Below are 22,147 nucleotides of genomic sequence, written 5' to 3' on the forward strand. Positions count from 1 at the left end.
AGAGTTCCTGATGTCTTTTGGGTGTCTTGTCGAAGCTATGAAATCTTTGAAATCTCCTCAAAGCTGGTCCTTACCTCCAGTAACGTGCAACAACCTGCAAACCATTTGGTGCACCCATTGACAAGGGAGCGGGCCAACCGGCCACCTAGCCAACGAGCTCTTGACGATCTCTTCCCAAAGGAGCCAGTGCAAGAAGATGATGACAATGATTTGAAAGTCAACACACGTTCAAATTGACCCGTGCCTTAAAACTGTGATAACTAAGCTGGCCTGTTCGTTATTTCGAAACATGTCCAACCTTTCTCCCACGAGATCTCCTTGTCTGTCCTTGGGAAGTCCGCATCGACGACTTCAAAGCTCGTCCGTGTCTTCACTGCCTTTGGTGGATTTCATATCGAGGTTCCGACGCACTCTCAGCTCGTCGTCTTCAAGGTCGGGGAGTGCCTTCTCGAACGATCATGTCGAGTCTTTCTCGGAAGGCCATCCCACCACGAGAAGGTCTCCTTTGAGACAAATCCGGAGTTGGCGAAATCGCGACAATGGAGAGGCCCCTACGTCTCCCCTGCTTCAAAATCGACTCTCCATCATCTCGTACTCGTCCGATGATGCTGCAGATCAAAGAGGCCTGATCAATCCTTCGTCCAAGGCCCAGGCGTCAAATGCCAATCCCCTTCTGATTGAGATTGAAGTGGACGGAGGAGTTGGTCCGGTGGCTGGGTCCGATAAAAAGAATGATAATGATGATGGTGGTAGTGGCAGTGGTAGTGTCTGTGGTGGAGACGGGACCAGTAATAAAAGTAGGCCTGGTGATAACGCTATTATCAGTCCCAACCCAACACTATGTGATATGGAAAAGATCAGTCATGCCAGCTCAACTCGGGCTGATGATCGTGATGATGTGAGTGGAGAAAAGTCTGTTCGACGGAAACCTGGCTGTTATTTCATCCGGATTCCCAAGTTCTTCCATATCTTTCGGATTCGAGAGAAGACGACAAAGACGACGACGAAGACACCAACATCAAAGCCGAGTGACAAGAACAAAAAGAAAAGGAAGAAGGCCAAGCCGTGTAAATCCAAGGGGGAACAACCACCTACAGATGGAACTGGATCTACTTTGCCAGGGTACACCTCAGCGTCTGTCTCGGCGGCGTCGTCATCTCCTTCTTCTTCTTCTTCTTCCCCCTCGATCTCCTCGTCCTCTGGTGAGGAGATCGTGACCATGACTGATGGGATTGCAAATATTCGCAAAAGGAAACGGTAATGCGCGTGCCTAATTCACCCCACATAGAATGGTTCCAACACGACTTTCGAATGTCATTGTACTCTCTATCTCTCTCTTTTTCGTGGACCAACGTTAGCATACAATTTGCAGCACATATTCGTGATCATTTTGCATTTCATTAATTACTGACGACAACTCGTACTCAAACGTGGTCATTCTATGTTGTTTCAAAACAATGAGGGCCCTGCTCAGTTGCAACGGTTCACTCCAAGACCCTAATAGGGCTGGCTTACTCTACTCACCCAAAACCGAGAACAGTTTCATTTGTCCAATGCAACTCCAAAACACCATTAACATTTAATAGGCTGGTTGGCCATGATTATGGGGCAGCCCTCGTAAACACGTCGTCCTCACGGTTTTTGTCTTAAAGCAAAGCTTTCTACACCTTTCCTTCGAAGGTTGGTCATCCTACTTTAGCCTTTGGTCATACAGTAGATAGACAAGAAACCGTAAGAGTTTTCTGTCACATTCGATAATGGGAGAGGAATGCCTGGCTTTTACGACCAACGTTGTTGCATGCCTGCGGCAAAACTGTATGTAGAGTACTACATATACGTATATCTACTACTGTACGTAGTTGTCTGTAGGTATGTGGTGGTTCGACAACAAAGTTACCGCTCGAGGAACAGTATATCCTCATACGCTTGAAATGACTACGGAAGTGTTCTATAAGTGCCACGTTCATACATTATGTATTATGTAAGCCTTGCCGTGGGCATAACAGGCCAAAGAAACATTTATGCTTGGCTGAGAACCGAGATTAATGATGGAAAAGCATCATCATTATGAGGCTTCTTCTGCACCCAATGCGACATGTTTTAGCCTCTTTCTTTCACACACACATGCACCACACACATTCGTACACACTCTGACTGGTTCTTGTCCCGGGTAGTAGGGACTGTGCTATGTACAGTATAGCATGGTGGGAGGAACAAAGCGAAGGGTCGAGTCTGGCCGTCTGCTAACATCGGAACAACACCCAGAAAAGTACACCACGGTTAAATGGACTCTTACCCACAGGGAAATTGTAAACTTCTGCCTCTGTCGGACATCAGGGAGGGTAGACCCACCAAACCAAGGCCGACCAAGTCACAACTTCCAGATTTAGAACCACCAAGAGACACCAAGAGATTATTAAGACAAACTCCTGAAAGGACCAAATGGTTATTTTTTCATTACAGCGAGGTTTGATCAAGTATGTAGTTCCTTGATAAACATAAGAGTATCTCGTAGCTCAACTGACCGTCATAGGAGGCCCTTAACCCATTGCAATTCAGCAAATCTATAAGATTTTATATGGAACCATTGTCGTTCAGCAACTAATGATATGCAAATTCATGATCTTTTCAAAAATTATGTCCCAAAATTGCGCCCCAGTGAAACTTCTGCCCCGGACAAGATTTCCTTCGCTCCCCTAAGTCTGCGTTCAACCGGGAAAATATCTAGAAAACAGTAGGTTTTAATGAAGAAACACCCGGCAAACGTGTGGATGTACAATATTCCCACATAAATTTGCAACATTTAGCGGGACGAATTATGGCACGTCACAGAAAACAGACCCAGGCACATCACTCTCACTCAAAAATAAGGCAGTCGGAAAATAGTTTCCACGAGTACATATATTCCTCTTTGGTAGGTTAAGTTACGTTCCTCTTGAAAAGAAACTTTGGCAGGAGGAGATTAATTGATCTGATGTGACTGCAGTAGCCATTTACTCTGGTATGCGCTCTCGATCTACTACTATGTACGCTCGCACTGTATGAACAGTAGATACGAGTGCACTACCTACTAGTGTCTGAAAAGAAAGAAGGGTTTCAGCGTTAAGGCCTTGTGTCGTGTTCGTTACTCGTTGACTGACTTTAGGGATAGAGAATAAATCGACGACGGGCGAGACCAGGCTGGCCAAATTTTAATTTCAATTCCGAATGGCACTCGCTTTGAAGAAGATTTAATGGATTACCGGGGATCGTTGGTTGCTGCTGGTGATCTTTTCTCTCGTCCAAAGAGATCCTTTCATGGTCTAATGAATGTTCCTTCCCTTGATTCTCACATTTCAACATTCGAAATGGGGTTCTTCATGCCGAAGGGTCTTTTCTTTTCCTCCCTCAACTCATTTTATGGGCTCGATTGAGACTGGAAATGGTATTGCCATCAGGAGAACCATTTCGCAGCGAATAGCGAACCAACCGAACCTCAATACCCCAATTTCACATAATTGGTCTCAGGTGCTCGTCTAGATCATGTGGCACTTTTTTTCCATTTCAAGAGCAAAATGGAGCAAGATGTCGAGCACACGGATTCCAATACGTACCACAGCTGCTGAGCTGTATTTGAATAAAAATCCTCGAATCGACCGCAGTTTTTCAACATACCGCAAGAGGACAAAGGGGGCCGATCGTACAGAAGGATGGATGGAGGGAACGCGCCGCTTTTTCGAGGCTCTCTTGCCTTGTGATCAAACCATTTCCCATTAAAACAGGAAACAGTTCCTCGTTACTAAACGAAATGCACGTACGCCCGCACGCACAAACACACCCACAACCACCAGCTTGGCCACCCTCACCTATTTATTACTTACCGGTACTGGTCTACTGGAGCTCCTTATGAGTTCGGTTAGGGAAAGAAAGGGAGAAAGAAGGAAAGAATGAAACTGACGTGGAGGGCAAGGTCGCCCACTTTTCCGAACAAACTGCTTAAACTCGGGCATGAAATGCATCGCATGTTGAAAAGCATTAAACTTCTTTTGCTAAACACGCCATTTCTCATGGGGGATTTCGGGTCACTGAGTTTCCGTTTCCAGGGTCGCCCCTAGGGCACAAGCAGCTTCCAATGATTCTGGTATTCTGGCTCGAGGTTGGCCTTGATTATGATCCTTTCAATCTTGTTTGGCAAGCCAATTTGAACGACAATTGCCGTTGCCGGGAGTTGATCGAATTAGAAGGGCCGAAGAAGACTTCTTGGGTGGATGAATCGAGCGCTAATTCCTTGGTCGCGCCAGCGCCGCCGCCGCCGCCGCCACAACTTCTAAGGCAGCCTTTTCTTTTCCGCCGACAATCGACCACCACAGAGCGTCTGTGGTTTTCTAGTTATAAAACGATATAAAAGTTTCATGGCTTCCCTTCATCTCATCCACATTTAAACATCGTGTGCGTGGATTCGCCTGCCACGCCACCACTGGCCAGCCACCCGTGGCCTGATGGCCGGCTGATGATCACGCTGGCCGGGCGGCGGGTTGGTGGCCAAAAGTTTCTCTGGCCTTGTGATCCCTGCTAAATTTAGATATTTTTCAGGGCTTTCACGGCTTGGAATGAAGTCGGGAACGAAACGAGGAAGGGAACAAACTGAGAAAACTAACCGACATGAATCTTGATGATTGGACAAATTACCCACTTGCCATGCTTTTCAACTCATCCGTTTTTGTTTTGTTCTTGTACTTCAGGTCTCTGCCAAAACTTACGGCCCACGAGGATGAAGGTGTCCACCAAAATCCTCAATACACGGGTCAACATCACTTTCATCCAGTGGTCCACGACCACGATTGCTGCCAAAGGGTCGTAATCAACGTAAGTACCGACACATGCATCAAGTTTGGCGAAAAGGAAATCGATTTGTTTTCATCATTTGGACGGGTATCAAGATTGAAGTTATATTGGAACGTACGTACGGTACACTGATGGGACAGGGAACAGAAGGCCTCGCATTGTACCTATTCCCGCGTCGCTAGTGCGGAAACAGGACGACGTCTTAAACAATGCCTTGGTAGACAAAGGCCAGAAGAAACAAGATCGAGCAATGTTTTTTCAAAAGTTCGTTGTGTCTAGAGCAAGGTTGATTGTCGCCCTTTCAACGCCACAACATCTAGGTAGGCATTGCTACTTATTGTACTAGGCACAGGAAAACTACTATTTCTCGCTTGTTCCTTCACTTCTTCTCTCAGTGTAGTATGTGAAGTATAGCAGAGCCTACCCGGGTGCGTGGACAGTAAAAGGTACACAATTAATTTTGAGGGAAAGTGCAATTTTGGGCCAAATTCTTGGTGCTTTGGGAGCCACGCTGCTTCTTCGCCTCGCTTGGCTCGACTATCTACAGTTCTTGTGCTTGGTCCGAACAAAGACAGCTAGGAGGTGGAACAAAGCCGGGAAGGTCAAATACTGTAGAAGGCTATAAGGGCACCCCAAAGCGAGATGAAAAGCAATCTGACATTTTCCTGCCGAGTAATGAAATGAGCGTAAAATAAGACCTTCAACAAGAGTTCTTGAAACGGTTTTGAGAGTTTCTCGCTCATGGGCATGCCATCTTGAGTCATTTGGCCCTTAAAGCAAAGGCTGAGAAATTGCAATTCCTCCGAATGACGCACATCACTACCAATGTCCCTTCCCTACATATTTCCTTGCTTCCTCCCATCCATCCGTCTATCCATCCATACCCTCTCTCACGTACCTACTTTACATACAGGGTTGAAAGAAATAAAGGTTCATCGTTGCTGTCTTAATGATCTGAAGGATACTTAACCAATTTTCTTAGACACTATTGGAAACCTAAGAGCCATATAATATATGATCCAATTTCAGTCTTTTGGAGATGGGTAACACTTGGTTAGTTTGGCCGCCTCAAGTTAAAGCAAGGGAAAAGTTCATGTCCAAAAATGTCAAATTGGCACAGTCTGGAGGTAGCCAAGGCTACGGGGATCCTGAAGGCCGAAAAAGATGGGCAAAGCTTTTGGTGTCTATCCTCGAACAATTCAAAAGTGGAGAACTAAATGCACAAACGGTGAATCCCAAAGGAAAAGACTTGGCCAAGGACAGAAATCGGGTAGTCCTGGAATTGTATTCAGGCACCCATAACAACGAAAGAAACACTCTTCTAAATGCTGAAGTTGGATCTTTTATAATATGGCTCTAGATTTTCCAGTAGTCCCACTTTAGATTTTGTATGATCAAGCAAACCTTTTATTGGGGAGAAGCATTTCCAAAAAGCGTCAAAGGGACCATAATTTCGTCCACCCTGTACATGACCCCCCCCACACACATATATACTTATATACGTACGTTGAAGTGTAAAGATGCTGGTGTAGATCATCTAGCAGAACACTTACCCATTCCAAAACGAGGAAACCGGTCCAGAGAGTAAAGAGAGAGAGGTAGAGAGCAAGAAAGAAAGAGAAATGCAACAAAGGATGGTGGGTTGGTGGGTTGTGGTTGATGGGTGCCGGGTTCGAGGTGGTCGTCCTCACCAGTGAGAAGGAGGCAATACTGAAAACCACAACCACTTGAGTGGAAGAGGAGAAGTTGGCAAAGATTGGTAGATTCGCAACCCACTTCGATTTGCACACGGATCTCACCAATCTACTTCATGTGTGCAATTGTCCTGGTAGCGTGGATCACGCTACGCGATTCGTGCCCCCTGGATTCGATGAGATATCCCTAATTGAGTGTCTACTGCAACTGGGTATACAAAAAGAAAAGAGTCCAACGAGACATCCCGGAAGACATGACCGGGATAAAGGCGAGCAAACCCGGGGAAATACGATCCCGTGTTTACTGACAAACCTTATCGACTCGTCGTTCCACTTTCCGAACTCAGATTTCCGGCTTTCTCGCAGGCAATAATAGCTAAAGCTTTTTCGAGTCTCCAATGGATGGACGATGAAGTAGTCGCAGTACTCGAGTTTTAATGCTCTCATGAGGAAAATCCTACTCAAAGGTCTGCAGCTTTGGGTTTCCTAGCGGGCCTTCGTAGTTCGTTGGGTGGTCCACTCTGCTCCCACCACTAATGGGGAGTAAATTGATCTTTGGCCAAAGAGTTGAGTGAGCGCCATCAGATTTTTGGATGTCCATCTCCCACTGGTTCGTTGTGAAAGGTTCCATGTGGCGGGGAAAAGAGAGGCAAGGGCTTTGCAACAATTGAAGGTCAACTCGGTGGGAAAACCCTTGGCTTCCAATCGATTATTGAGTTTCCTTTACTACCCTCTACGGTTCGTACTCTTGGGCTTCCGCGGGCTTCCACGAGCTTCCGTGGGCTTCTGCTTGGATGGGATGAGCGCATTTAGTTGTGATTTCTGAGCGGTCAAGCATCAATAGAATGTATGCGTGTTCATCGTGTCCATATTCTTTAAGCACTGTAGTACAGGCCCTTGGGCTCTATGCGAACAATCTGCTAGTTGTTGAATAGACTTGAGATGGCCTTGTACAGATCCAAGAGAGCTGTGAGCAATAATGTGCTCCCACGTACAAATGGAGTCAGTCAATAATACTCGAAGTGGATGCGACCAAGATATAGGGCCAATTGAGGGTTTCTGAGCTTGTTCTGGACGTTTTGGAATAGACATTTTTCTGTGATGCGTCTTGTGGTCCGCAGATTTGTTGGGCCAGTGGACCACTTATGGGGTCCTGTTAATCTCGGACAAGTTGTTAACGAGCTCCAAATCGGTCGTGAATCTTCCTGGACGCCCTTTTGATTGGATTGTCTTGATTGCTGGTGGTCAATTAATGAGGTTTCCCTCGTCTAATCACATAAAAGGATCAACAGGAAATTACATGCGACCTTAAAGTCCAACCCAAAGCCTTGACGAAAGACTAAAAGGGCAAGAGCGTTGCAATGGCTGGATCTGGACCAAGCCTTTCCAAGTCATTGGATCAAACGAACAAATGATGGCTCGTTCGTTCTTGGGTTGGTTCGTTTGATCGGTCTCATCATGGACTTCATTTCACGGCACTTAGTACGACGTCCAGCAGAAGTAGAAATAGTAGCACTAGTGGGTATAGTGACAACATTAGTAGTGGACCATGGTCTCGCTTCGTTTGTTTGGGAACAGAAGGCGATAACGGGGGCTTGAAAGTGAGGCAAACATTGCGACAAACATGATAAAAATCTGGCTCCTTTTTCTTGGACTACTGAAATAAGAACTGTTTTACTGTGTTGTAGATTGTACGCGTACAACTCGGGTAGTAGCACCATGATGTCGTTGATCTTTTGCTCTTAGAAAAGAGAGGGAATTCAAGAGGGGGAGAGAAAGAGAAAGAGAGAGAGATAGGAACAAAAAAACTTACAGCAATTTTAAGTGGGAACCATCTTCCAGATCCTCAGAGAGCGAAGTATCTCACCAAAACAAAAGGAAAAAAAGAATCCAAGGTTGTTGTCATAGGGATCATCTTGGTCCTCGAGGCCATATTTCCATCTCATCTCCGCCAGCCAGTCTTTTGCTTTTATTCTCATTCATGTGGATGAGATCTTGTTTTCCCATTATACTCTAAAATAGAAGTGGACTAGGTTATGTGCACATTGTACAATGTCATAGTTGCGTTCAATTGTGCTGGAATAGTAAAAAAGCAGCCCGATATTTTTCTATCGACTCAACTAAACTTGAAAGTTCATTAACTGTTGTCTGTGAAAGTCCTTTCAAACTGCTTGGTTGCATCGTGAAAGGATTTGATCGCCTCCTGGCTCACTTTCAATAGGCCCTGGGTAGGAATTGAGTTTTACTTGGTCTATGGCTCCCTCGATCCTTGGAACAGTGAGCAGTCCGTACTGTGTACCACATGTTACGCTGAACCCTCGAGTTGAGTGATGTGGTTTCGTTCCCACTAACGAAAGACTCGACCCATCTCGATGGATCCGCCCACGGTTGACGGGAAGTTGCAAAAGTTTTATTATTATTAACATGAAGTTAGTACTTTCAGGGACTTGGCGAGGCGCCGGAATATTGGACTTTGAAGAAGCCAAGAAGAATTGCTGCACCATTTCAAACTTCTTCTTAGATGGAGCTAGAGCGTGTCAGGACTGTCCGTTATACGTGGTAGGATTGTGGGTGTCGGTAGGGACAGTGGACAGTCGTAGTGGTGCGATGCTGTACATGTGTACGTTTGAGTACGTGAACACGTACGTACGACATCCTCGAGGATTGGACAGAGAGCAGCCTCGATTCTGAAGTCTGGTGCCAGGCTTGTGTTGCTGCTTGCCGGAGCTGACGTACAATCACCCGGCAACCTTCTCAGACAATGATTTGGTTCCTTCCAGAGATCTCTCGGGGGAACAAAGGCGATAAAAAGTTAGCTCGTTGCTTCCGTCCACCCCTCAGCTCACAGTCCATCCCGGTTTTTCTCTCTCTCTTTCTTTCTCTCCTTCTTTCTTTCTGCCTCTCTCTCTCTCTCTCTCTTTCGTTCTATGCCGCTTTCAAGACTCATTTTGTGGATGAGGTAGATTCTCGTCCCACTGGTATTCATCGGAACACTGTATAGTATGAAATTGGAGTAGCGCTGCCCTCCAAAAAGCAGGCGTCTTCATTATTTGACAAGACTCCAATTCTTAACATCGAGTTTGGACATCTTTCCTAGTTACCAAAAGAGCAAAAACAGCGACTTGAAGATATGATGGGCGGCAAGCTTTTTCTTTGCCAAAGACCATGTTTGGTTGTATTAAAAGTTGTTCAATCAATAATTATTTTCTCTTCAAGGGGAAATCCATCAATGTTTTTGAAAAGTCTTGTCAGGTCCAATGACCACCATTTCATGAGCAATACATATACAAAGTTAAGCCTGTGCGATGTTGCAATCACGGATAAGAAGAATAGCCTTGATTGCGTTGGACTTTGCCGATGTTTTTTCCGCCTTCAATCATAATTATCCTTAGCACTCAGGATTTGTACGCTTTCTCATTTCAGGTGGGCGGGTTGAGGTATGAGACACAGATCCGTACCCTCAACCAATTCCCGGATACTCTCTTGGGTGATCCCTCCCGACGCATCCGATATTACGATCCCGTCCGAAATGAATACTACTTTGATCGCCATCGAAATTGTTTCGAGGCTATCATCTATTATTACCAGAGCGGAGGTCGATTACGGAGGCCAGTTAATGTGCCACTCGATGTGTTTTCAGAAGAGATACAGTTCTATGAACTGGGAGAATATGCTATCACCAAATTCAGGTGAGCCCTCGATGAGGATGCTAATAATGAAGGTCCTAACCGTGCTCATGCCAAGCCATTTCCATATGTTTCAGGGAAGACGAGGGGTTCATCAAAGAGGAGGAGAAGCCATTACCCACCAATGATCTCCAACGAAAAGTGTGGCTCTTATTTGAGTACCCCGAGAGCTCTCAACACGCCCGAGTGGTGGCCATCATTTCAGTATTTGTCATTCTCTTGTCCATTGTGATCTTTTGTTTGGAGACTTTGCCCGAGTTCAAGCACTACAAAGTGTTCAACACCACTGCCAACGGTACCAAGATTGAGGAGGACGAGGTCCCGGACGTGACCGACCCATTCTTTATAGTAGAGACGTTGTGCATCATATGGTTCACGTTCGAACTCCTAGTCCGCTTTCTAGCCTGTCCAAGTAAATATGTGTTTGCCAAAGATATCATGAACATGATCGACCTGGTGGCCATCATCCCATACTTCATCACATTGGCCACCATCGTGGCTGAGAAAGAGGAGGTGATAGCGCCCAAAGCGCCAGTTGCACCCAACAAAGAAGGCAACAACCAGGCCATGTCATTGGCCATTCTCCGGGTCATTCGACTGGTCCGAGTCTTTCGAATATTCAAACTCTCCCGGCATTCAAAGGGCCTCCAGATCTTGGGACGGACGCTTAAAGCTTCCATGCGTGAACTTGGATTACTCATGTTCTTCCTATTTATAGGTAAGAGCCGGAAATGGTCATTTATTTGAGCATTTTTTTGTCATACACATATGCCGTGTTGCTCCTATGTATGTATGGACACGCCTAATAGAGTCGTGCTGGGTGATTCTTAACAATGGCCAAAAATATCGTAACAGCCAACTAGACTGAGGTAATCGAAGGCTTTCAAGTGCTATTACGAAATTAGTGCGAGAACATATGCACAATTGCCAACATATCCTTATAAAGTATCTTTGAGCCTGCTGCCAATATTTGATCCGGGTACAGGTTTAACGGCCTCCCAAACAAATTTTGATCCTCCTGGTCTTGTCTTGGTTGGATATTTTGGGAGTTGCTCAACTATGGTTTCCTCTGGTCGTCTTTGGCTTCACTCGGTAAATTGAAAGAGGCCCCGGTTCAGACTCGGCAACTTGCGAAAGACGTCTACCAAAAAAATTCAAACCCTTATCGAAACTCCTTTGACAAGAGTGACTTTTGTCCTTTGAAGTCAGTCAGCACAGTCATCTTCTCTCCCTCCTCCCATCTACCAGTCAAACCAGGCGTCGCCATGGTCCTCCTTGTACTAGGAAAAGGCTGGAAAAGCGAGCTCGTAGCGAAAAGCAGTCCTGGCCTTCACTCGCCTTAATTCAATTACCGCCCTGTATTTTAGGCCTCTGTGCCAATTGCAGCCCTTACAGGCTTATTCCGTTCTTGTGATGAGCTGGCCAGAAATGGGAACTCGACAAGGCACAACAATTCAATTGCATACTGACACGCATGACGCCGGGAACATAAACTTGGATCCTGGATTTAATTTCCCCGGACGATGTCTTCTTTATTTGCATAATATCGTAGTCGTTGTTCCTAGCCATGTTGTCGTTATTGTTGTTGCTGTTGCTGTTGGTGGTGATGGTAGTGGTAGTGGAGGCGGTGATGCTGTTTTTTTCCTCCTCGCCGTCATCCACCTTCATCATCATTGCTGTTGTTGTTCCATTCAAGGACGAACGGCCTATGCAAACCCACCATGAGATGCTTTTGTAAACACCACGACTATTTTGGAGGATATTCAGAACATTGTGGGTGGGTTTTAGTCCCTTCAAGTGGAGTGTTCTAAATTGGTAGAGATTTGTCCTAACCAGCAAAGGTTCGAGAACGCCTAACACATACCCATATTGATGTTAATGATGCAAAAGGTGATTGAAACGGACATACAAAAACTTCCACTTCTTAACCCCATCTCATTTGAAAGCCATTTCAAGAAATGGTTACAAGCAGCACATGGGTCCCACAATTGGAACCATTACGGCCGAGATGTTGTTCCATGCCAGAGACCTGCTCTATGAATCACCTCCCCTACCAGGCTTCCTATCTGTCATCTTTTGCATGCATTTTGGTGGGTTTCTTCTATGTACACAGAGTTGACTATTAGTAGAACGTAGGACGTGGTACAGCGAAGTGGTAGTAGCTAAAGCCAAAATGTTTCTGGTTGAACTTTGGCCGGATTAATGCTCTATGGAAATGCTTTCCTCCTTGTAATAAGCAATGACGAGCAAGCATTCGTATGTTGCGAGTAGACATTGTGTGGGTCTTGGCAAAGATTGATGCCAAGGCACTTCCTGTTGCTGAGAAATGCCGGAAAGGCTGAAAAATAGTACTGAAAAGATTCATCTTTTATGCACAAGACGACATGTCGAGAAAGACCAAAGTAGCTCATACAATTATTCAAGGACGTTTTAAGTGAAAAACATGTCCGAGAACTCGACGGCAGGAGGCCGTTGAGGCGTGGTCTATTTGGTCTCGTTTCGTTTCCCAATGTCAGCCTTGAAGTTACAATGGAAAACAAAGTCGAACCTTCAAATTTGAGAACAGATCCGAACTCGAGGTTGATCAGGCCATCATTCGAAGCCGCGACAGCAAAGAATATTTTCATTTGTTGTTCCTTGGCCGTCTCAAAAAGTAGATTTCACAACGACTGACTCAGTCATTGATCGGTTTCTGTTGAAAGTTTTGAGAGTGAAATGATGCAATCAAGATTCCTTGTAACTGTTCAATCGTAAAACGTAAGCAGTTCATTTGAACGCAAGAGTTACGAATATGACGTGACAACAGGCCTGGAACTGCATCCCTCGAAAAATAAGTTGTTAAATATTATTTGAATGATAAGATATTTCTTGGTAATGATCTTGATAAGAAAGGTGTTAAATCCACCAATCCAATAGACTCCAATAGAGGGAAAAAGCAATATTGGCCTTAAATTCCAAAATGTTACGCGAGGTTCTTAAGATTCAACAAATCGGAGCGTTTCTCATTCAAGCTCGATTTGTCAGAAGCTCGAGCGTATGAGGGGAGGGTACGATCCTTCTTGACAGTGACAATCGCTGGCCTTAAAGTTAGTGATCCTTAAGCAGACTCTGACACAATTACGGGGAAACTCTGAAAACCATTTTATCACTGGTCTCGTTGTGTCGTTGACCGTATGCTCATCCAGTGCAGTTCACATTCTCTTGAAACTACGCTTGGTTGGATACAAAGAAGGGGGATTTTGGGGCGTGTATCATCCTGAAACTCAAAATCGACATTTCAAAAATCTAGCCTAAGGAGAGCATTTTTTTTAAATTTTGTTACTATAAGGTATTTGGGTTAATGTTTTTCATAGACTAATATACTTTTAACGGGATTGATCTGATTATTGGCGGGTCTGGGACGGAAAATTACTGATGTCTGCATATCCTAAGGATATCTAAGCTACATAAAAACATACGAATGTACGTTTTCTTCATCCTCTCCGGTTGATTTGCACTTTTTATATCTTTTTTTTTCAAGTGTTTTTCTGGAAAGTGCATTTCTTTTCTTTTTCGAAGAAAAAATCCTTGCCTCTTTTTTTCATGTTGGTCCATTTCATTGTTGTAATTTTCTTTCTGAAACGAATTAAAAATTCACTCTTTGTCACAATGTTTAAAGATTCATTTTTGCTCAAAGCATGTAAAAGTTCTTTCTTTAATAATCTAGCGCAGTTGTAGTTTGGCCACTGATGAGTAGCAAATAAGTCTTCTTATATCATTTAATAGAAGGGCATTTCATAGAATCATGTGTACCCTTTTGCAATGCTTATTTGCATTTTATCGCGAAGTTCACGGATGGCGGCCATTATATCGTAAAAAGGTTTTTTAATAGACCTGTTGAATTGTAATTGTAAAGTAGTTTTACATGAGAAATACATGAGACATGAGTATGAGAAAGTAACAAATGATACCATATTTGTATTTTCTTTTGGACTTCTTAATGCATTGCTTTGCCAATTTTAATTGGGCAGCCTTAAAAATTGGAAAACAATTTGTCAAAGATCAGAATGAAAGTCAATTGATATGAATTGTTTTGTTCAGAGTGTTTCACAATTGTGATTAACATATTAGACACTTCATGCTCATTAACGACTTAATCAAGAACAATATGACTACAAACGTTCAAAGATAGATTCATGAGTATGTGTATCAAGTTGCTTGTATTCCTGACGATTAGCTTTAAAAATATCCCTAAGATAATGATATCAAGTGAAGGTTTTCTTCAGCCATGTTTTTCGGTATCCAATGACAACAGTATCGCAGACTCTCTAAATCTCAATCTTTTTAGTTTGAGAACCAATGCGTGTCATTCATCCAGGATATTTTCATAGTTTTTGCTCAAGAACAAAATCCTAATTGTCTGGCCCACAGTGATGAGAATATTAAGAAAGTCTATGTCAGTGTCCATGATTAGGAAAAAAAAGAAATCTGGCAGAACGAAATTATCGTCGTATTCAGGGAATACTTTTCGAAATCAAGTTTTTTGGGGGGGCGGACGTACTCATGCGTAATAAAAATGTACATAATATACCTTCAAATACACTTTTCTTTATCTAAATCCCACCTTTGTTCATCCCCCTTTGATTTCATGCCTTGGAGAATATTCCCTTAAAATCAAAAGAAGATTGATTACCCGTATTTTTTTGGTTATGCCATTTTCAAGCCATCAAAAATCACTAATGATTTGGATCTTTTGTATTACTTAACATTTCTATGTATTTTTGACCTACATATCAACATGTACCCAAAACAAACTTGTTCTCTTTGGTCTCCTGATATCGAAAAAAATATCTGCTATGTACGATTATAATGTCTTCTTGGCAAGTTTCCTTTCTTCCCCCCAACGGTTCATTGCAACCAAAACGTTGAAAGTTGTGGCCACCAGATATTCTCAGTGGCAAATGAGATTGCCGAAGAGAACTTATGCTTTCAAAGAGGTCATAGGCCATTGCAAAACAACTTCAAGAGCTCCCTTTGATATGAATTATTTTTTTTTTCTTGAAATCAAGGCAGGAAGAGGAGAAGGACGAGGCGCTCGGTCACCTCCTCGTGCCTTCCAATTTAACGATGTCATCTATTCTCTCATTCTAGGTGTGGTGCTATTTTCCAGTACTGTTTATTTTGCGGAGGCAGGTTCCCCGCATTCACATTTCAAATCCATTCCTGACGGGTTTTGGTGGGCAGTGGTTACAATGACCACTGTTGGATACGGTGATATGACGTACGCTCTTTCCTTCACTTTGTCGTTTTTTTTTTACCAGCATTAATGTCGTTGCTTCTACAACATTACATTTTTCGGGTGCACTTCGTTCACCACTTGTTTGCAACAAGACGTGCAATTATAGGGTCAAATCGTCGAGCCGCACCACTTTCGGCCCTAGATGACACTCTCTTCTTTCATTCTTTCACTTATTGCTGGCCAAAAAAGGAACACTGGATTCTTGTGTGGGGTTCATCATTTGACTTGTCGGGCGTTGAAATTGGTCAACGTCCTGGGCTGTCATTTGCTCTAAATCTAATACAGAGAGAGAGAGAGAAAGAGATTGTCATGTAGGTCAATGCTGCGGCTCGCGTTCCAAAACGATCTAATGTCAGGGATTTATTTTTCTAACCTTCCCAATCAAATTGGTGGCTTTTTTAAGCCTCGACACTCGATGTTGCATTAACGTCGTTCTTTCGCACTCAGATTGGCAATTTGTAGCCCAGATTGAATAACGAACAGTTCTTGTGAATGATATGATCTACCTAATAAGAGTTGGCCAGAAAAAGAATGACAAGACTCCTAGACTTTAGTGGTCTGTCGTTAGTAGAGCATTGGAACATTGTTGTGAATCGTGCTGTGACTTATGCTCATATTCATTCGTACTACATGGAAACACGGTTTAGCATGCAAACCACGTCCGCTTTAGACCGGACTGAGGGAGGCGATGATGTACAGAATGTTGTGGCAACGCAACCAACAAGCCCAAGGTGGTTGATGACTGAGCTAGATAGGCCTTAGTTTCACGGATAGGTGATTGGGTTACACCTGAAACGGTTAGTGAGTAGAAGGCAAGGCCAAGTAAGGCATAGAAAGGCCGAGCAAGGCCGAGCAAGGTCAACCAACACATGACTGACTAGCTTTACATAAACGTACGCGTGCGTACATGAGCTGTTACATTTCATTTGCTTCTTTGTGTTGATCCATGAACCTTAAGAATGTTTTTATTCTTTAATCCCAACAGGCCAGTAGGTGTGTGGGGAAAAATAGTAGGGTCCTTGTGTGCCATTGCCGGGGTGTTGACGATCGCTCTACCGGTTCCTGTCATTGTTTCCAACTTCAACTACTTCTATCATAGAGAGACAGATCAAGAAGAAATGCAATCTCAGAATTTCAATCACGTCCAGAGTTGTCCGTACATGCCCGGACAATTTGGTGAGTCTACCTTTCTTTACACCACCCACCACTACCGCCGCCGCTACCATTACAACCACCACCACCACCAGCACCACTGCTGTTGCTACAGAGTTGGTGGGTGCCACGGTTGTCACGGTTGTCACTGATGGCGGTGATGGTGCTGGTGATTTAAAGATCAAAAGGAACCGAAAAAGTGCGGCCTGTTTCCACACTCCTTTTGTTCTTGCGACGCATTTTCAAGCAGAAATGGTGGTGATGGTAAATACGAGTTAAAAACACATTTCTGAACCAATCCTAAGGCAGGGTTGAATGGGACTGTTTTGAAAAATTGGACCTCACAGCTGACCTTGGTTCACAACCACCTTTTGATCATTTCACAAATCAGTTCTTCCTGTCTCCACTCTTTCAACGTCTTTCTCAGTATTGATTTCCTCATAATCTACCTGACTAGCATGACTGCTGGCAATTAGCCATTTTCGGGACTGGCTTCAAAAATAGCTCTTAAGCTAAAGCAATGCTTATCAGTTATCAATGTGTAGTGTGTCTCTCTTCTTCAAAACGGCTGCAGCAGCTTTGCTACTCGCTTTCCTTCTTTAGCCTTTTATTTGCTGGAATTAAAACGGTCCTCTGACGAGCTTGATTTTTTTTCTTTCCAATTTTTCACAACAGGGCGACTCCCGCTCTCTTGTTCACCTTGCCCGGAGATGGTAATGCTTTGCTTTCGAGGATTACCGTGTAAATACCACGCCAACTCAATTCATCTCATCCGTCCGTACTTTCTTAATTTTCTCGCCCCAATACGTCAGTTTGAACTCGAAATACCGTAATTTTGAAAAGACTTCATCTTCCTACATCTCATGCATTCATTGTCTCTTCTTCTCCCTGGTTTCCTGGTTTCCTTGTTCCCGCTTTCCTAGTTCCTTAGACTCTCATCATTATCCATGATACCGCTACTTTCACGAGCTCTTTTCCTCGACTTCCTTTTCCCTCGTCGACGCTTCAGCTGAGACGAGCTTCCTCCGTCATGATGAATTCCTTCATCTCAATTATCACTAACATACCGGGGATTGGTTCTTTGAATCTTTGGTGGAAGAGTTGAGCATCAACCTCGCGGTTGGGATGGCACTTTCGGTGTTGGGTTCTGTTTTGTTTGTTTGCCGTTACCCAAAAAAAGATAAGTGGAAAACTTTCACCAACAACAGCAATTCGTTCCATCTCAAATTTCCGAGTTCGATGACTTGTAGCTAATTGGGGTCATGGTCCTTTTGGGGATCACTTAGGATTGGTGGGTCCCTCCAATGGCTGGCTCACCTTGTCACCGCCGTTCAAACAGAAAGCAAACACAACTTAAGCATATCTATTGGCTATTCTTTGCTGAAACTTGTAACCGACGTAGGCACCGGACGAGACCAAGTCCCAATGCGTTAGTAGTGAGTGATCTGGCCAGCAACCAAATCTCTGGCTCGTCCATCCATGCCAACAACCAATACCAAGGTGTGAAGGTGTCCTCCCAACCACTCAAGCAGGCTGATTGTGTTTTGGTTCCTCCTCCGCCCTAAATTCAAAGGGCTCCTCCTCCCCCCTCCCACTAACAAGGGTCGAGGTTGGTCAAAATGGCAGAGGTCAAATCACCGAATGCTTTCATACCGGCCGTAAAGGTCAGAAGACTCGTTACTACACGCACCAACGATGTCCAACCATCATTACTTTGGTAGTGATGACTCTTATGACTTTTGCGGAAAATCAGCTGAGCTCATGCTCGGCACTCCAGACATTTCGTCACACTAGGATGATTACTATCATCTGGGCACACCGGGATATAAGCTAATAGAATCACTGGTTATAACTATATTTGCTTGTAGAAACAACAACTAGCCAGGCGTCGGTTATTCTTTGAGTACGTCAGATACTATTTCTTTGATAAAGCGGTAGTGGTACGTGCAGAATTGGCACCAATCATTGGTCGTTTTGCACATCGCTTCAAGGGCACCGAATGTCGCTCGACCACACTTGTAGTAGAGTTAATAATGTCACAGTTTCCACGGTTCGTTTTCTTCTCTTTTAGGCTTCAATAGGGAAATGTTTCATTCGAATACCTCAAATCTGGGCACATTGTGCGTGCATTGATTTCTTCTTTATATTCGGATTTTATTGCAATGCCTTAAGGAGGACAACGGACCGATTCATTGTTGACTTTAAGGGACACTAAATTTGATGTTTGTGCACTTTTAGAATATTTGGTATGGATTTTGAAGAGGGTGTTTATGCTGTATCTGTGCTCTGGTCTATAAATCGACATCCATTGATGGACTATTACTTAAAACAAACTAATACCATCGCGAAGGTCATGCTCTCAAATGATATTACCTAAGTAGCTTGTACAGTTTTTTCTTGTAAACATCCAAAAGATAGCACCCTAACGTGTGTTTTGGGAGTTTGACCCCAACTTTGTTGAAACGCATTTGTACCATAGTGTGTTGTGTGTCTTCTCATCTGTTTGTTATTTTTTATGTTTGACTTTTTCAACGGTACAGGCAACACGAATAACGGTTTAAAGCATCAAATTTCAGCAATCAAAGAGTGTCACTAAGCTTCAAAAAAAGTTCGTGTCCATGCATGATTTTTCTTTTTCCTGATCAAGATCATGTCATATGGTTGATGGTTTTAATCCCGCCTAGCCAGGAAACATTTCATATCAACCTCATTTTTTCGGTGCTTGTCAGAGCCCTGTCCGAACAAAACGAATCCTTTTTTTTGCTACCGCTTTAACAATGATCTTTCTCTCCATCAAATTAGCTTAAAAAAGAACAGTGAAGCACCATTGTGCATAGGGTTTTAGTTGTTGTTGTTGTTGTTTTTTCTTCTGTTGTTGCTGTTGTTGATGACCAGTTCTCATTTCGAACCCTGTTCCTTCTTCATTGCGCTTGCCGTTGAGTGGCTCGATTTTTCCCAGCTCACCCAATCCTTCCAACTCACCCCACAATAATCCTTGTCCAAAGCTTTTCTTTCTAGCGATGATTAACTGCTCCTCGCGTGCGAAATATCAAACTTGCCTTCCTGGGCCGTTCATACATCAAGTGGTTGATCAGCTAGAGGGTCATGTTGTCACGGGCAAACATGATTGATTCCCGCTGCCATCAAACTGTATTCCGAGTTCATTCTGTTTTAAAACGACCCTCATTACCGGATGCCCCTAGTATTTCTGCTTGAGATGTTCTGCTTTTTGACTTCCCTCATCACATGAATGAAATGCGTCTTACAATTTGTCTGATACTCGTTTGTCTACTCACAGGCGAATCCCTAAAAAGGCCACTTCATTCCGATTCTCTCTCTGATATCATGGACCTGGAGGAGGGCAACACCTCAGCCTACCACCAACAGCAGCCTCACCACATGGGTTCAGATCGGGCGGGGAGTGGCGGTGGGGGTGGCGGGGGCGGCGGAAACAGTGGGGGTCTGACCACCACTCTTCCAGCCCTGACCTCCACCAATCCCGCCCTCTACCACCAACATCACCACCACCACCACAACAACAACAACAGTACTAGCCGACCAGCCTCTTTGGACCAGCGGCAGTACATGCAACACAACTGCAATCCCAGGCATAACAACAACCCCGTCACGGCGAGCAACGGTCAAAGCAATCAGGTCCTGCCGCCCATTGCGGGAGCGATTGCCATCGCTGAAGCGCCTCTACCCGTTGAAAGTGGCACAACCTCTGTTACTGGAGATGTATCCGCAACTGCTTTAGGAAGCGCAGCCGTCAAGGTGGAAACAGACGTGTGACCTTAAGGTGTGATTTCGCTAGAAGACGTAGACGAACAGATAACAGTAACAAATATTGGACACGGCCCTGTGGCTGTGGGCCCTTTCACCATAGAAGATTGTAATGATAAAGTCCACAAAAGTGTGGTACACAGACGCTTTTAGTCTGATCGTAGTCCATGGCCAGAACAATTTTGGGCGAGCAATGTTTTAACTGCATCAGAAGTAGACGAATTGAAGTGAAGTGGATCAATTGCGACTCAGCACCTTTGAAAGTTTCTCAGTTTGTAAGAGTGACTAATTATATTTTTCACCCCTTTCTTTCCAGAAGAAAAACTTCAATAGAATCTTTAAAAACTTCGAATCAAACAGTTCATTTTTTTGCTCCATAAAAGATGTCCCAGTAAAAGAAATCAAGATCCTCCGTGGAAGCAATATTGGAGGAGCATTCGGATTATTTTAAAGCCGGATAGTAGTCAAGCTTTACATTGCATATATTAGTAATATTTTTGAACGAAACAATCGACTTGCAGTGCCAGAACTTTGACCTTGAAAATGACGGTATTTTCAAAATATAAATTTCTGGTTTTGCCTCTTTTCCACCTATTAAATAATAGCAAGTGACGTAGGGGGGCAATGTTATAACGTATCGCCAGCTAACGCTAAATACACCACGTTCCTAGCTATTCTTGAATATTCACTTTGTAAAAAAATTTGGTACAATAATGGAAGTGCCTGGATACACATCCCTGCAAGGTTCAACAGGACAAACTATTTATTCACAGAGGGATTAGACATTGTCAATCTAATCTGGTATCGGTATTTATCAATCTCTGAGTCCAGCTTTCAAATCGAGCCAAAAGATGGCGTAGGGGGATGAAAAACCCTGGAAGAGCGCGCCAACCCGTCTATGGTGAAAGGGGTGAAAACCATCCTTAGCTTTTGTCTTTTGATTTGAAAACGACCGTTAGATGGCAGGGCAAAAATAATGAAGCAAAGAACCCTCCTCTGTGAGACAAGATTACCGTCATTTCTCTTTAAAATTGATGAAGAAATAAAATGGCGGTGAATGATCAATAAGTAAGTGGAATAAACAACGCTCTCGATGCTTTGGCGTGGCCTTTGGCTACAACTTCCCCCCAAAAATGCTAAAGTAAATGGCGATGAAATTTCCGTGACACCCTTAAAACACCCTCTAACTAGTATGGTAAGGCGTCCACAAGAGTAAAATACTGTGAGAAATTTCAAATGTTTCATTGAATGGACACAAAAAATAATGATTACCTGGTTGTCTGGAAGTAAGAGCCTCTTCTTGTTACATGTATCTGCCACTTGGTGTTTTAACGATTTATTTTAGAATTTATGTTGCTGTTATACGTCCTTTATTCACTCTTTTAACAGAAACATACGCAAAATTGAAAAAAGAACACAACACAACACAACCAATTTAAGCATATATGCAAGAGGATTTCGAAAAGAAGTGCATAAACTTGCTCAATAATCACTCTACCTTACTGAATAATTATAGGACGTCTAGTTCCTTACCTAAAGCGCGTCAGGTTACTAAAGCGAAAAGGGTTAAAGTGTACTAGTTTTACTTGAGGTTTTGCCCCTATACTCGAAAAAAGCAAAATATTTGTTTTTCATTTGTTTTTGAAAACTAAAGAGACGTAACCTGGAATGGTTTTGTATGAATAAAGATCATCAAGCAGTCTAGGAAAGCAATCAAGTGAAACAATAAA

General features: G+C 43.6%; 1 protein-coding gene across 8 annotated transcripts in view; it reads left to right on the forward strand.

Annotated features, from left to right (window-relative positions):
- LOC131877760 (potassium voltage-gated channel protein Shaker-like) overlaps window positions 1-22,147 on the forward strand; it is a 108,285-nt gene that overhangs the window by 81,988 nt on the left and 4,150 nt on the right. For 7 of the 8 annotated variants that reach the window (XM_059223537.1, XM_059223534.1, XM_059223533.1 and 4 more), the window contains exons 2-7: window positions 4,722-4,845; window positions 9,942-10,207; window positions 10,282-10,922; window positions 15,335-15,464; window positions 16,468-16,658; window positions 19,933-20,433. In XM_059223537.1, the coding sequence (XP_059079520.1) occupies window positions 4,722-4,845; window positions 9,942-10,207; window positions 10,282-10,922; window positions 15,335-15,464; window positions 16,468-16,658; window positions 19,933-20,426 (1,846 nt within the window). In that variant the 3' untranslated portion in view covers window positions 20,427-20,433. Of the gene's footprint in view, window positions 1-274; window positions 1,258-4,721; window positions 4,846-9,941; window positions 10,208-10,281; window positions 10,923-15,334; window positions 15,465-16,467; window positions 16,659-19,932; window positions 20,434-22,147 lie in introns of those variants that run through there. The other variant, XM_059223530.1, reaches the window with a different exon arrangement.

Source organism: Tigriopus californicus, chromosome 3 (assembly GCF_007210705.1).
Source record: "Tigriopus californicus strain San Diego chromosome 3, Tcal_SD_v2.1, whole genome shotgun sequence".
NCBI lineage: Eukaryota > Metazoa > Arthropoda > Copepoda > Harpacticoida > Harpacticidae > Tigriopus > Tigriopus californicus.